General features: G+C 29.6%; 2 protein-coding genes and 1 long non-coding RNA gene across 5 annotated transcripts in view; 2 read left to right on the forward strand and 1 right to left on the reverse strand.

The window, feature by feature from the left end:
• The window catches only part of LOC132941316 (rho GTPase-activating protein 100F-like), a 33,949-nt gene that overhangs the window by 13,156 nt on the left and 6,696 nt on the right, over window positions 1-14,097 (reverse strand). The gene's annotated exons all lie outside the window — the stretch shown is intronic.
• LOC132941696 (palmitoyltransferase Hip14) lies at window positions 1,594-4,577 on the forward strand. Of its 2 annotated transcripts, none has more exons than XM_061009848.1 (3): window positions 1,594-1,933; window positions 2,028-3,356; window positions 3,422-4,577. In XM_061009848.1, exons 2-3 carry the CDS (start codon window positions 2,029-2,031, stop codon window positions 3,972-3,974), a joined length of 1,881 nt encoding a protein of 626 aa, XP_060865831.1. In that variant the 5' UTR covers window positions 1,594-1,933; window position 2,028; the 3' UTR covers window positions 3,975-4,577. The 2 variants fall into 2 exon arrangements, with proteins under 2 accessions (XP_060865831.1, XP_060865830.1); XM_061009847.1 differs by having other exon boundaries at window positions 1,595-1,933; window positions 2,017-3,356.
• Window positions 9,458-11,790, forward strand: LOC132941322 (uncharacterized). Its single transcript, XR_009664149.1, has 2 exons — window positions 9,458-9,632; window positions 9,717-11,790. It is a non-coding gene; the product is annotated as an uncharacterized LOC132941322 (long non-coding RNA).

Genomic DNA, 14,097 nt, shown 5'->3' on the forward strand with positions numbered 1-14,097 from the left:
TTATTATATTATTTATCTAGATAAATTACCACTGATAACCATTACATTTATCTAGATGAGATAATTATTTTTATCTAGATAAAATTATCTAGATGATTCCCAACACTGATCTTCAGTCCATATAGCTTATTTAATTATTATTATTATTTATTAGTGTAAATTACGTATGGACTATGGAGTATTTAATAGATGCATAACGTATTATGATAGTACTGAAAGTTTACGACTCATACACTACTCTTAAAGTCTTAAGCCCAAATAGGCACTAATACTACATAGACTTTTTTTTTCCGAACAATATAATATGAATTTCAAGTATTATACTCTAGTACAATATTGGTTATATCACCTCCATCAAGCAAAGCTATTGTTGTAAAATTTGATACATTACAAATATTGAGATTTAAGTAAGCATTTTAGTATTTAAAGTTATAACCTCTCACTAAATTATAGATCTGAGATAATCAAATTTGTATTAATAAACTGTTTCAAATGATTATAATATGTGCTATAGCCTATAGTTATAAAAATGTATACTAAATTGCCTACATGAATTAATTGCAGTAGGTAGGTATTTAAACTACTATTATAACTTCTAAAAGAAGTCTTGTAAAGAATACTTTTATTTTGTATTCAGAATATGTATTTGAAATTTGAATAAATGAGTATTAAAGTATTCCGAGTACGCATTCGAACACATTTAAAAAAATATATTATTCTGTATACATATTTGAATATTTTTTCGAGTATTCGAATAGGTACTATTAAACTATTTAATATTTTTTCCCCCGCAATAATATTCGTCAGTTTTGGAATGTTTGGAAATTAACGTGTAATAGAAATTTGTAATAGAAACATTTGTTTGATCACAAATAAAAACTATTTTTTGAGTTCAAAAAAAGTATTTTTTAGTAAATAAAAAAATACAACATTTTTTTTTCGTATAGGTATCATTTACTATCTGGTACTATAACTAGTAACTTCTAACTACTAATATTATTATTTATTAGTATTATTTATTACCACTATTCTATTTCTATAATACTACTACTCTGCAGTGCCGTAACTTTTTATATTTATCGGCGGTATGATTGGATGACCACCCCACCTCCCCATAAGCATGCCCATGGGTGCAAACATAATATTGTACTCATCCCAGTCAAAATATAATTTTTAAATTATCGGATTGGTATGCGTCAAAACACAGTTGTACTCTGTATAAAAAATTTCAGTAGGTACATTAAGTCATAATAATATAATATGGATTGTATTTAAAATCAAACCGATAGGCTCAGTACGACTTAACGGCCCTAATAGTAATCACCCCGGTAGAGATGGTCGGTAGTTGCGGCAACATTACTACTACACTACTACACGTGCATGGTTCCCATGTGTGCGACAACGTTTGTCAAGTGATATATAGGGTGGTATAAGGGGTGGCTTGCGTTTGTGGTGGATACGAAAAATGCCGCGATTCCGAAATTGGGTCAGAGCTACGACGTCACGATCGATATAGACGGCAGAATGTATGCACGCACGCCCTCTTAATATCAACCGCGGTACTAGACAGTGCACTGCAGTCCGCCTTATCAACACAACAACAAATCACTATCAGTCTCGTCTCGCAGCCTGTGTTTCGTTCAAAAACCTCTCGGCTCTCGGTCAGTAGAGTCCGTTTGGATAACTACCGACTGCTTACTTGCGAAGTTACCGATTGGAAGTTATTCGTCCGGTTGTTTATTAATTATTAACAGTGGATCTCGTCGTCCGCCGTTGTAATCCGTTAATACTTCACGTGTGTACGAAAATCAGTCAATCAATGCGTACCTACTCGAGAGAATGAATACATAATACTATAACTCGGGGTTGGCACCCGACGTTCCGAATACTTGGAACTCGCTCATCAATATGTACCGATGATATAGACCGCTAGGTAAGTGTACATGAAAATCGAATCGTAGATATTCCTACCGTCTGGTCTGCACAAGTTTTCATTGTTCCTTGACAATTTTACAGCATTTTTACAGAATGATGCATTCGTCATGTGGCCACTTCAGTCTTATACAGGATGGCTGTGGTGCCATATCATCGGCCCAAAGTACCGTAGACGCTGTACCAGTATTCACCAAAAAGACACCAAATACTCGAAAACCAAATATTCCAGACGACGAAGCAAAAAACTTTGATATCGTCAGAGCTACTCAGCACGGACTGTTGAACCGGTGTAAAGAAATAATTGAAAGTGGTTATGATATAAACAAACCAGATCCTCAAAATATTTATCTCCTACATTGGGCCGCAATTAACAATAAAATTGATTTAATTAAATACTACATTTCAAAAGGTGCAGCTGTGGACCCTGTTGGAGGTGATTTACGAGCAACTCCATTACATTGGGCGACTAGGCAAGGCCATTTATCCGTAGTAGTATTATTGATGAGCAAAGGAGCAGATCCATGTTTTTATGACGTTGAAGGACGCGCTTGTTTGCATATTGCTGCAAACTTAGGTTTTACAGCAATTGTAGCTTATTTGATTGCCAAAGGTGTAGATGTCAATTTGCGAGATAAAAATGGAATGACTGCTCTCATGTGGAGTTCGTATAAGTCATTAGGACTTGATCCAACTAAACTTTTAATAACCCTTGGTGCTTCTATGTCCATACAAGATGATGTACATAGGAATACTCCACTTCATTGGGCACTGATTAGTCGGAATCCCACAGCCATCAGTATTCTAGTCATGAGAGGATCACCATTGACAATTAGAAATTCAATAGGATGTACAGCTTTAAATTTAATTCACGAGTCAAGATCAGAGATGTGGATAGGGATGAATACACTTAAAACTGTGGATGATAAAATGAAACCAAAGAATATTTTATTATTAAAATTAAATGAACAAACTATATCTACTATAATCGTTTCTGTAGCATTTTATGTGATTGGATATGTATTGGACTCTCACATGATATATGTAGCAAAATTGTGTTGTTTGATTATTGGCTATCTCATTATGTATAAGCTAAACCGAACATATGCATCAGTATCTGAAACACTGCCTGTGTCTGTTTATCTTGCAACAAAATTTTGGATGTATGTCACTTGGATATTTTGGATATTACCCATCATAAGTTTCTGGTGTTCAGTTGGTTTTTTTGTTACTACGTCATTGTTGTGGTACAATTTTATGTACAGTTGGAATGGCAATCCAGGATATGTGCCAAATACTAAAAATGATCAATATACGGCTATCATTGAACTGGCTGAAAGCTCTGGATTTAGTCCGGATGTGTTTTGTAGTACATGTTTGATTAAAAAGCCAATCAGATCAAAACATTGTAGTATTTGTAATAGGTAAGAATAGTAAATTAATTATTGTATGAACAGATTGTTTATTTTTATTGTGTTTATGTTTACAGATGTATAGCAAAGTTTGATCATCATTGTCCTTGGGTGAACAATTGCATTGGTATTTCAAATCATCGTCACTTTATTGGATATCTTATATCACTACTTGTAGCGTGCGGTTTTATTATTTTTGGAAGCATAAAATATCTAAATATGGCAAATCAATTTAATGAGCAAACTTTTCATTATAATACATTTTATGTCATTTGGGAAGTTTTCATATTAGATTCTTGGGTCTGTTGGATTATGATCAATGCTATTTTACATTCAATTTGGGTATCAATGCTGTTAGGATGTCAGACCTACCAAATTGTCTGGCTCGGTATGACTACTAATGAACGTATTAATGCTGCACGTTACGAGCACTTTATTCCACATGGAAAGGGATATAAGAGCCCTTACAATCGTGGTAAATGTCAAAACCTGTTGGATTTCATCCAGTGCCATTGTCTTCGTTCCAGATTTTTAAATGAAAAAGTATGGTTCAATTATTGTGACTTTGAAGTTTTTACTGAAATGGAATTGAATTTTTCTGCTGTAAAACCTGATTTGGAATATGTTTAAAAATTTTGATTATATTTTCAATTAGCAATAAATTGCAAACTACTAATTATTAATATTAATACATGAATATTTATAACATGAATAATAATTCAATATTATTAAATTTTTATTGTATGTTTAATTTTTTTCTATGTGATTTGGCTTAATTCCAATAATTATTGTACTATATAATATGTTAAATTTTGTAAGATTCATAGTATTTTAAACCCGATTATTTATGAGAACTGATTAAATTACAAAAATAACACGGCTTATTTTTATTTCACAAATTATTAAATAAAAACAATTAATTGAATATTTATTGATTTAATGTTTTGAAATTGTATCTGCGATTGTTATCAATGAAAAAGTTTAGTTCTGTAGAAAATAATCTTGTATTTGTATGTCTGTGTGAGAATTTGCTAATTTGTGGCTAGTTGCTAGCATATGAATCAATAATTGTATATTTGTATTATTCTTATGTATAAGGTATAACTATATAAATATAAATATTATTAATTTCCGTTGATACCATGATTCATAAGTACCTAATGACTTGGGTCTATAAATTTGTATAATTGTATTGGACTGAGCGGAGCAATGAATGTATTGGTTTTACAATGATGTGTGTATTATTTTTTTTTTTTTTGTCCTATAATCACCTTTTAGGACAGTAAAATTGCTTAGATTTTTTTCAACAGCATCTTTTTTGATAGGAAAGTGAATCTAGTTAGTACTTTGGGGGATCAAAAGTAAATAATTCCCAGTAGTTTTTAAAGGTACCAGGAAAAACAAAAAAAAATTAATGAAAAACGGGAATATTTATGTAAAATTGGTTATTGGTGTAACTCTATTTATATTAGAATTTCAAGTTTTGTTATAATTTCCCTAAATATTTTGGCTTTCTTTGTACTATTTATACTTTTAAATTTTAAATTTTGACTTTTTTAAATAAGTAATTAAGTACAATGCAAAAATGTTATTTTTGTGTAAAATAGCTTAAACATTTAATACAAGGTTCCTCGTAAGTTTTTTTTACAGAAATATAGAATTGATAGAAGTATAAAACAACGTATCTACTGGCTACTAGGTATTTAGGTAGACTCTAGAGCAGCGTTCTTTAAACGGGCGCATGTAAACTCCGCCACGAGAACCATTTTTTAGTGTTAACTCCGCCAGGAAAATAAAACAGGTTCTAACATAATTTTATAACAATAATTATATGCCAAAAAAATATAAAAACTTAAAAATAAAAATAATAATTGTTCGAACAAATAAATCATACAAACTGCAATGAGTATTACTTATGTTAAAAAATAATGATAGACAATTGTAATAACTATATGTATAGGTATATTATATTATTATGACATTATATATGTTATAACTTATAATATTTTGAACTAAAATTATGATATACAATTTACAAACCATTAAGTCTAATATAAATCCATTATTATAACTATTTAATATTAATTATAGTTTTCTCTAACACAATAATTTTATTTTCATTTTGAATTTACTTAGTAGAGAAATATCATTTAGTTTTACATAAGGAAGGCCTTAATACTGGCGGAGTTTCCATTTACCCACTCCAGGTAAGAAAATAAAACTGGCGGAGCTTACATTAGACCTTTTCATTACCTACCTTTTTATCTGACCGGTATTCTGGCGGAGTTTACAATCGCCCCTTTAAACGTTAGATTTGTACCTAATTATAGTATAATGTATCCAAAAAGTTATTTTGTCATTATTAATATCCTAGTTAGTTTAGGATCCTAGAAAGGGTTTTAAACTCATTGAGGACAAATCCAGAACTATACAAATAGTACCTACCTAGTTAGTAGTTGTATGTATATAGTATAAGGCAGTTCGTAGGTACCTATAGGTATAGGTTTACTTGTTAATTACAGGTAGGTATGTATGCTGATGAAGTGACGAATAAAAGTATGACAAATTGTCTAGATTAACCGGAAATTATATAATCATATTTAACTGTTGGATATATGAATGCATATTATTATGCAATATCTATCGGAAGATAGTTGGTCAGACCGATCAATATTAAACTGAAGCCGAACCGTGATAATTGCAATTTGCAGCCAGGCCGATCGAACTGAATACGCGTTACTTTTTTACTATGGATTGGGTTACATTTACTTTCTTTTTTCGAGTTATAATATATTAGTAGGTATCTACATAGTCACAAAATATTTAATATTATATATTTTACCTATGTCTAATATGTAATAGCAAATAGGTTAAAGGCTTAAAGCCTATTAATATACTTAAGACATTAATATTTAATACCTTTATGCGGTTATAATATGTAATTATTATCTATAAATTATGACTTAGTTATTTATAATGAAAGTTAAAACGAGTAGCGACTTATTATAAGTAAGCATAAAGTAGCTGGTGCTACTTGATATTAAAGGTAAGCAGGTATTAGTCATTTTGTAGAGATTAAATCTGGTTTGTCAAAGTATATGAATAAAGAAATATAAAATCATTAACTGTTTAAATGCTAAATTATTTTCTAGTTTACTGTATAAGTAGGTATGTACCTAGCACAATATTACACTATTTTCACTTTTGTTTACCAGTTTAGATGATATCGTGATTTAACGTGATTTTATAATTTAAAATCGATGGCTTTTGGCAAAGACAGGTATCAATGTATTTATAGAATATTTGAGTTTGAGTTTTATAGAAAATTGATTTCTTATATACTGGATTGTACAGAAATAAAATACATTGTAAAAAATAAATTTATATTATCTACAACAACCGCGCCAGTAATAGTGTGAGTAGGTTTTAATTTTTAATAAGGAATTCTAGTAAATGCAGGTACTTTTATATTTATTAAAGATATTTCCTAATACGCATAAATTATTAATTATTACAACTGAAATATACCTATGATATATGAGCAATTGATTTCGATATAAACAGTGTTTTTAATTTTAAATATTATTAATTATTATGAATTTTAGTATTCTTAGGTCAGTGACCTATCAATTACAAATTAATTCAATTTTAGTCAAATTCAAAAGAGTGTTGGCGTGTCTTTATATTTGATGTCTTTACACAATATCTAACACTCAAAATACAATTCTTAGTAAAGCTCATAGTCTAAAAATAACAAACCACTGAAACCATTTTTATTCTTTACAATTTACATTATGGGTAGATGGTATTCTAAACTTATTCCTTGAGGACTTCAGTCTTGAGTTACAAAACAATTATAAAAATATGTAAGTATAACTTATGCATATAATATAATATTTATCTAGTTGGAGCGTAGGTATATACTTTAGCAATACATGATTGACACGTGACTGACATATGCCACTGGGCACCGGCACTGTCATGAAGGAGGTACTCAGTAACCCTTTGTTAAATTATTATAACTGTTGGGAACTCCTTTAAATATTTATATAAAATTATATTTAATGAGTGAAAATAAACGATTTTAATTATACAATATAATATATTATGTATAGGTAAGTAGGTACCTACATGTTACTAGTTTATGAGAAACATGTAGGTAGGTATAATAAATAATAATGAAAAATAAGTTTGTATAGTTTGATTTTGTATTTTTAATTATTTAAACTTTGAAGGGTAGGTATTAATATTATAAAAAGTTAATTTATTTATAAGTCATTAATTATTATGTATTTAAAGGACAGCAGCTAACAACAAATACATTTTTGTTGTATAAAGGTGTGTGTATTTATAGTTTTTAATTTAATTATAGTAGCCAGTAGGTATTCTCTACTTATTCCATTTGAAAAATGTGTCAAAGCAAAATAGAAATAAGTAAAACACTTTTCTTCTAAATTAGATAGGTACCTACTACCTATGGGGTAATCATTTTCACAACTACCCACCTATTTAAATACTTGATTTGTGAGGAAGGCACGTTTAGAACAGTTGGGAAAAATCGAATTGAAAAAAATGCAATCTGTTTGGAATAATTATTAATACTGGAAAAATGTAGTTTTTATAATTTTTTGTATTAATTGTAATATTTAATTATTCGTTTATTTCTTTTTTTAATTAGGTCATTGTTGTTATCAAATATTCATGTACTATACCAGTGGCGGCGCCAGGGGTAGGCCCGGGTGGGCCCGGGCCCACCTTATCAATTCTCGGGCTCCCCCCTAAAAATTAAATTAAATCATTTATTATTAGAATAATGTTATTAATAATTTTGTTGAAAAATGCATCACTATTGTTTTTATATATACATGAATATATGAAGTCAACAATTTGGCCCTCCCTAAAAAAATTTGGGCCTCAGCCTGGCCCACCTGGTACTAAAATTCTGGCGCCGCCACTGTATTATACTGTAGTTTAATAAGTGCAGTAAAACAAAATCAGCAAATAATTCCATTCAAATTAATATAAAAAAAAGACGTTATGATCATCATCTCGATCGCATATAGGTAGGCAGGTAGGTTGGTATCTACTTACTCCATCAAAGTATATTATTATTTATTATTGATATTATTTTATAGATACATTTATTCGGAAGACCGTGGGTATAAAATATAGAACCAGAATTCACCCGAATTCTCACCACAGAATTCACGGACGGTGAAAACCCGAAACATATTTACCGGCGAGTTTGCAGGTGAGGTTTTAAACCCACTCGGTCAAATCCATAAGCATGCGGACTAAGAGTATAGATGGTGAGTACAATAACAATGTTAGAAAGAGATAGACTTCAACTTGGTTTGTATCTATACCCAATACCCATGAATTATATGTATTCCGTGCCTCTGTCTCTACAGTGGTCCGAACCGGATCGTCCCGTCCGACCGAAGACTTTATATATTGCTTACGGTGTCTACTCCGAGGGCGAGTTTCCGTTATTATTGACAAAAAAATAAATCTCATAAGAAATTAATTCTTCCTGACCATTTCTGGGAGGGGGAGAGGGTTATCCCACTCGTTAATACCCCAATGAGTTTAATGAGTATGAATATAAAATATGTATTATGATGCACTGATGTCAACTGCAACTCTATTATTCGCAGGCCCCATGTATGCAATATTTTATATTGTAATGTACAGTTTCACGCGCATCTATATTCTATGGTCATTATTAAAAAATTGTATTTACATATTATAATAATGTGGATATGGTTTTGGAATATCCTAGGAAAACATCGGTAAAATAATCACCGAGTAACGCGCTGTATTACGATTTTAAGAAAAGTACGGTACTATGACATATAAATATTAAATATCGAGTAGGGACCAACCTACCTATCATTGTATAGTGTGCTATGACGTAGTGTGTTTGTTTATAAACATTAATCGAGGCCACATTTTATTAGGTAGGTATCTATAATCTATGTATCAATGTATCATATAACTCTATAGACTATGAGTACTTGTATATTCCCATTTGATGTAATACCTATACTGTATAGTGATTAGTGAACGGTCTTATAATATATTATATTATGATACCGTGGTATAGAATATAATTTACTGTAATGCAACCATAATGCGCAAGTGGCAAGTGTCATCCAATATTCCAATAAAATGTTACTGTATCGTTTTTGGTTGGCGGTGCAGCCCGGACATTGTATATTATTCTGATTTTTAATCATCGTCACCTATCATGATATGGATTAATGTATTATTAAATAATTTTATTAGGTATTATAAAATATTAAATAATATGATTCAAGATCATAACTCATTAATCACAATATTATTTAATTTAAAATTTTCAATTTTCAGAAACACGCCCAAACAATGAAATGTTCACTGATGGTTCAAAATTTTATAAAAATTGATAACTGACGACTGTTGTTCTCACCAGTTCCGTTCTATATACAAGGGAAATGTAAAGTATGAAGTAATTATATTATATTTTGGTGTAAACAGTTAAAACATTTTTCAAAAATAGAAAATGAGTTGAATTTTTTTTTAATTGGTCCAACACCAAATGGGTATTACCTATATAATTGCATACAATGATATTTTACATGTTTTTTAATTTCCCGCTCTGGTCTCAGGTTAGCATATATTGTATATATTTATATCATATAAATATTGAAGTACCTACCTACCCAAACATGTAACTTCTACATGTAACTTCTTATTCTCACGTATTATATTAAATACTTATGCTGTTCCTTATCTAACTTGGTCAATTTTTATTTGTTTTTAATTCTCTTAGAAAATAAGATAAAAAAGGGTAGGTATCCTAAACATTTCAAAAATTAAATTACACAAATACCCATATTGTATAGTGTTAGGTACATATTTTTTAAATTTATTGAATTAACGCTACATGTAGTTTATTCAAGTTAAGTTCACAGATTAATGGAGTAGTGAACCACACTCTATAATTGTCAATACAATTTTATATGTTATGTAAAAATGCGTGAAAATTTAATACAAAGCTCCTGATATATTGTGATTATAGTAATTGAAAAATATTCAAAATACATAGGCATAATTTTTTTTTATCCATTTTATTCATTTAAAGTTCGAGTTTTGACAAAATGTATCAAATTTAAAATTAAATAATTATTTTGTAGTTAAAAATGTATAAAATGTTCAAATTTTATAGCTAGGGATTGAAAATTTAAAACAAGGTTCTATGTAAATAAGTTATATATAAATTACTTTATAGTTTATTCACAATAATATCATCAAATTTACAAAGTATTAAAAAAGGCTGACGGACCTCGTCTTCGCTCAGAATCGTTTTTCTTATACAATGGTATTATATCATTGCATTCAAATTCAACACCATCCATAACAGTGACCAACTTGTAACCTACTGTACACAGAGCGACACCCACTAGCCCACCTTTTTGTTATTATTTTAAAAATATTTTTTGAAAGAACAATTTATTACAACCACAGTACATATTTTTCTTTAGTGATTTTTATACATGGCCATTTTTCTGTTGGACTAATTTCTCGTAGCCAGTTTTACTTTGGCCAATTTTGTACTTGGTCATTTTTTCTGTGGCCATTATTACCAATTACCGTATAATATACCTTTATAGTATATTACTTATTTATAGTCACTGCAGATTTCTGTGCTATTATACTAATATAAATATTAAATAGTGTAAACAGTTGACATACTAAACGATTATGGAGACATACTCGTATATTTTAATCTGACTATCTGAATTATAAGGCCTGTCGTTTAGGTGTTATTTTTTGTAATTGTAAATTTATATAGTTGCCTACAGCATGCGTCGGTGTTAGTCGATTTTTATTCACGGGAAAGCATGAAATTTAAGCTCCATTATAAAATACACCGAAAACAAAAAATGAATGATTTGTATCATGCAAAATAAAATACTATTTATACGGGTTGGGAAGATTTATTTTCCATATAGATATACCTACTGTAGTATACAATATTCATCACCATTCCTGTGTGTTTAATATAATATTAAATATTTGCATGAATATATGATGCACCACCGACGGATTTTGTACTTCCATTTTCCACGATATCAAAAGCAAACAAATGAGGTACGTTAAAATGTTTAATGATACGAGTAGCTTTTAAAAAGGACGTGATATACATGTATACTATAAACGAATAATAAATAATATCAGACATTATTTTCTGGACAATCTAACGCATTAAAAGAATCGAATATTTATAATGTAAATATAATGACTATAAAAGAGCGTACACGCTGATTCCCGAAACATACCCACATTTTAGATTCTGAGCGGAGAGATGAATGTATTGATTTTACAATGATGTGTGTTTTATTTTATTTTATTTCATTTTTTTTTTGTGCCTGTCGCATCACCTTGTAGGACAGTAAAAATGCTTAGATATTCTTCAGCAGTATCTTTTCTGATGGGAAACTGAATCTAGTTGATACTTTGGGAAGGGGGGAGTAAAAAATAACTTATAGTTTTGAAAAGCGCGGTGAAAAACAAATTAAGGAATTCATAAAATTTTTTTTTAAATCTGATATTTGAAAATTTAATTCAAGATTCCTCCTAAGTTTGTCTATACCTTTATCAAAAAAAAAGTCTACCTGAAAATCAAATTAAATTTTATGAACGTTTGAAGTTCAAATTTATACAAGATTGGATATTCACTCGATTTCTAATGTATCTAGCGTTTTTCTTATTTTGCTGTAATTCAAAAACTAATAACCGTAGATACTTGAAATTTACATCATATGTTTATTTTATCAATTCCTATACTTGAAAAATTTGCAATATATTTTGACTCGTTTTAAGATATGCTTACGGAAATTTTCAGTTTCCAATTTTTTTTCTATAAATGTTAATAACATTTTGTTTGTTGGGTCGAAAAGCGTGAAAAACAATACAAGGCTCCTGATATATTGATACAATAGTAGTTTGAAAAATATTAAAAATACATGGGCACAATTTTTTTTTATTAGCATTTAAAGTTTAATTTTCGACAACATTTATCAAATTTTAAATTTTAAAATGATTTTGCAGTAAAAAAAATTTATAAAATATTCAACTTTTATAGCTAAAGATTGAAAATGTAAAAAAAGGTTCCATGTCGGTAGGTTATTCCGTAACTAAAATATATAAAAACACTGTTTTTTTATGGTTATTTTATGTTTAAATTTGAACGAAATTACATATTAAATAACCAAGAATAACGATTTTAGTTATTTTGTTGTAATTTTATAATATTAGTTCAACTTACCGGTTAGTGGCTACCGTATTAATAATAACTAATAAGTTATAACAATAGGTATAAACATAATATAAAATATCCATATTGACAAACAGTCTCCGCTGAACTACTCGTTCGAATATTGTTACCGATACATAAATATTTTGAAAAAAACCATTTGCTTGACAATTTAAAGAAAATAAAGATGGTTTTTGTCTGTAAAATATGTTTATATCACTACAGGACACTCCTTAATAATGATGTAAGAAGTCTAAATATTTGAAAATATGATCTTTAAGTAGGTAAGTAAACTTTAAAATATGAAAATCAGAATTTGAAAAAATTCATTATTAAAGAAAAAACGGGGTTGATCGTGCTTAGTGAATCACCCTGTATTATATCTATATTATAGTGTTCGGAAGAGGCATATAAAATAAATATTTCTTGGCCGACGCAATAAAAGGACTATTTTTTCTCTCTTCCTACCCCAAATTGTTGCCAATCCCCTTTCTTATGTCAACAAATATCGTTTTATGCGCAACGCTATTTCTATGTACAAGCAATATCCGAGCATATTATACTTGCACACACATGTGGCAGAGTATATCATTTTTAAAGGTGACGGACAAATCGATATGGCGAAGAGAAAATTATTCACATAAACATTATAATAATATAATATATATAATTTATAATCCTATATATATTTTTTCCATATATACATAGAAGTGTGCAAACTGGCGAAGACTCGTGTCACCGGCTGCCGGCTGGGCAAACATTGTGACATTATATTGCTTGCTGATAAAATATTAAATTTATACAATAGGCCATATATTGGTGCAGTATGCGATATGATATTTTATATAATATGCATTTATAAGTTTAATTTTTGAACAACTTTTCGTATACCATATAGTTGTTCAGATGTCCACTCCTCAGGTGAAAACAGTTTACAGAGTCAGGCAGAGTTGAAATGTATGAAAATGCGTGTTTTTTTATTATCGATTTTGTTTTAAAACCGTATCGCCGGTCGGCGCTTGTATTCGGGATAACGCGAGAACGGCGCGAGTGTAAAATACCGTCCACCCGTCCTAGACCCTATATAGATGATATATACAATATACATAAATAACATAAAACCTTAGAGAGAATCTGCTGGTAGTTGCCTTTTTCGGCGTTTTTTTTCACTCTGACCTTTAATGTTTCCCCGCGAAAAAATAAGAAACGTTTTTTCACCATAACGACCGCGACGTCGGCGCATCGTCCGTTGGAAAATTACGTTATAGTTATAATATTTTTTTGTATACAAAGACGTATACATTAATAATACTACATAATAACGACTACGGTGCATATATATGTGATTCACTGTTCAATATTCATTTGCATAATATAATAATAATGTACATTTGCGCTAAATAAAAGTACAATACATACATATTTTGGTAGATGCGTAAAAGCAGCAGACTG

The sequence above is a fragment of the Metopolophium dirhodum genome, chromosome 3, assembly GCF_019925205.1.
Source record: "Metopolophium dirhodum isolate CAU chromosome 3, ASM1992520v1, whole genome shotgun sequence".
NCBI classification, from domain to species: Eukaryota; Metazoa; Arthropoda; class Insecta; order Hemiptera; family Aphididae; genus Metopolophium; species Metopolophium dirhodum.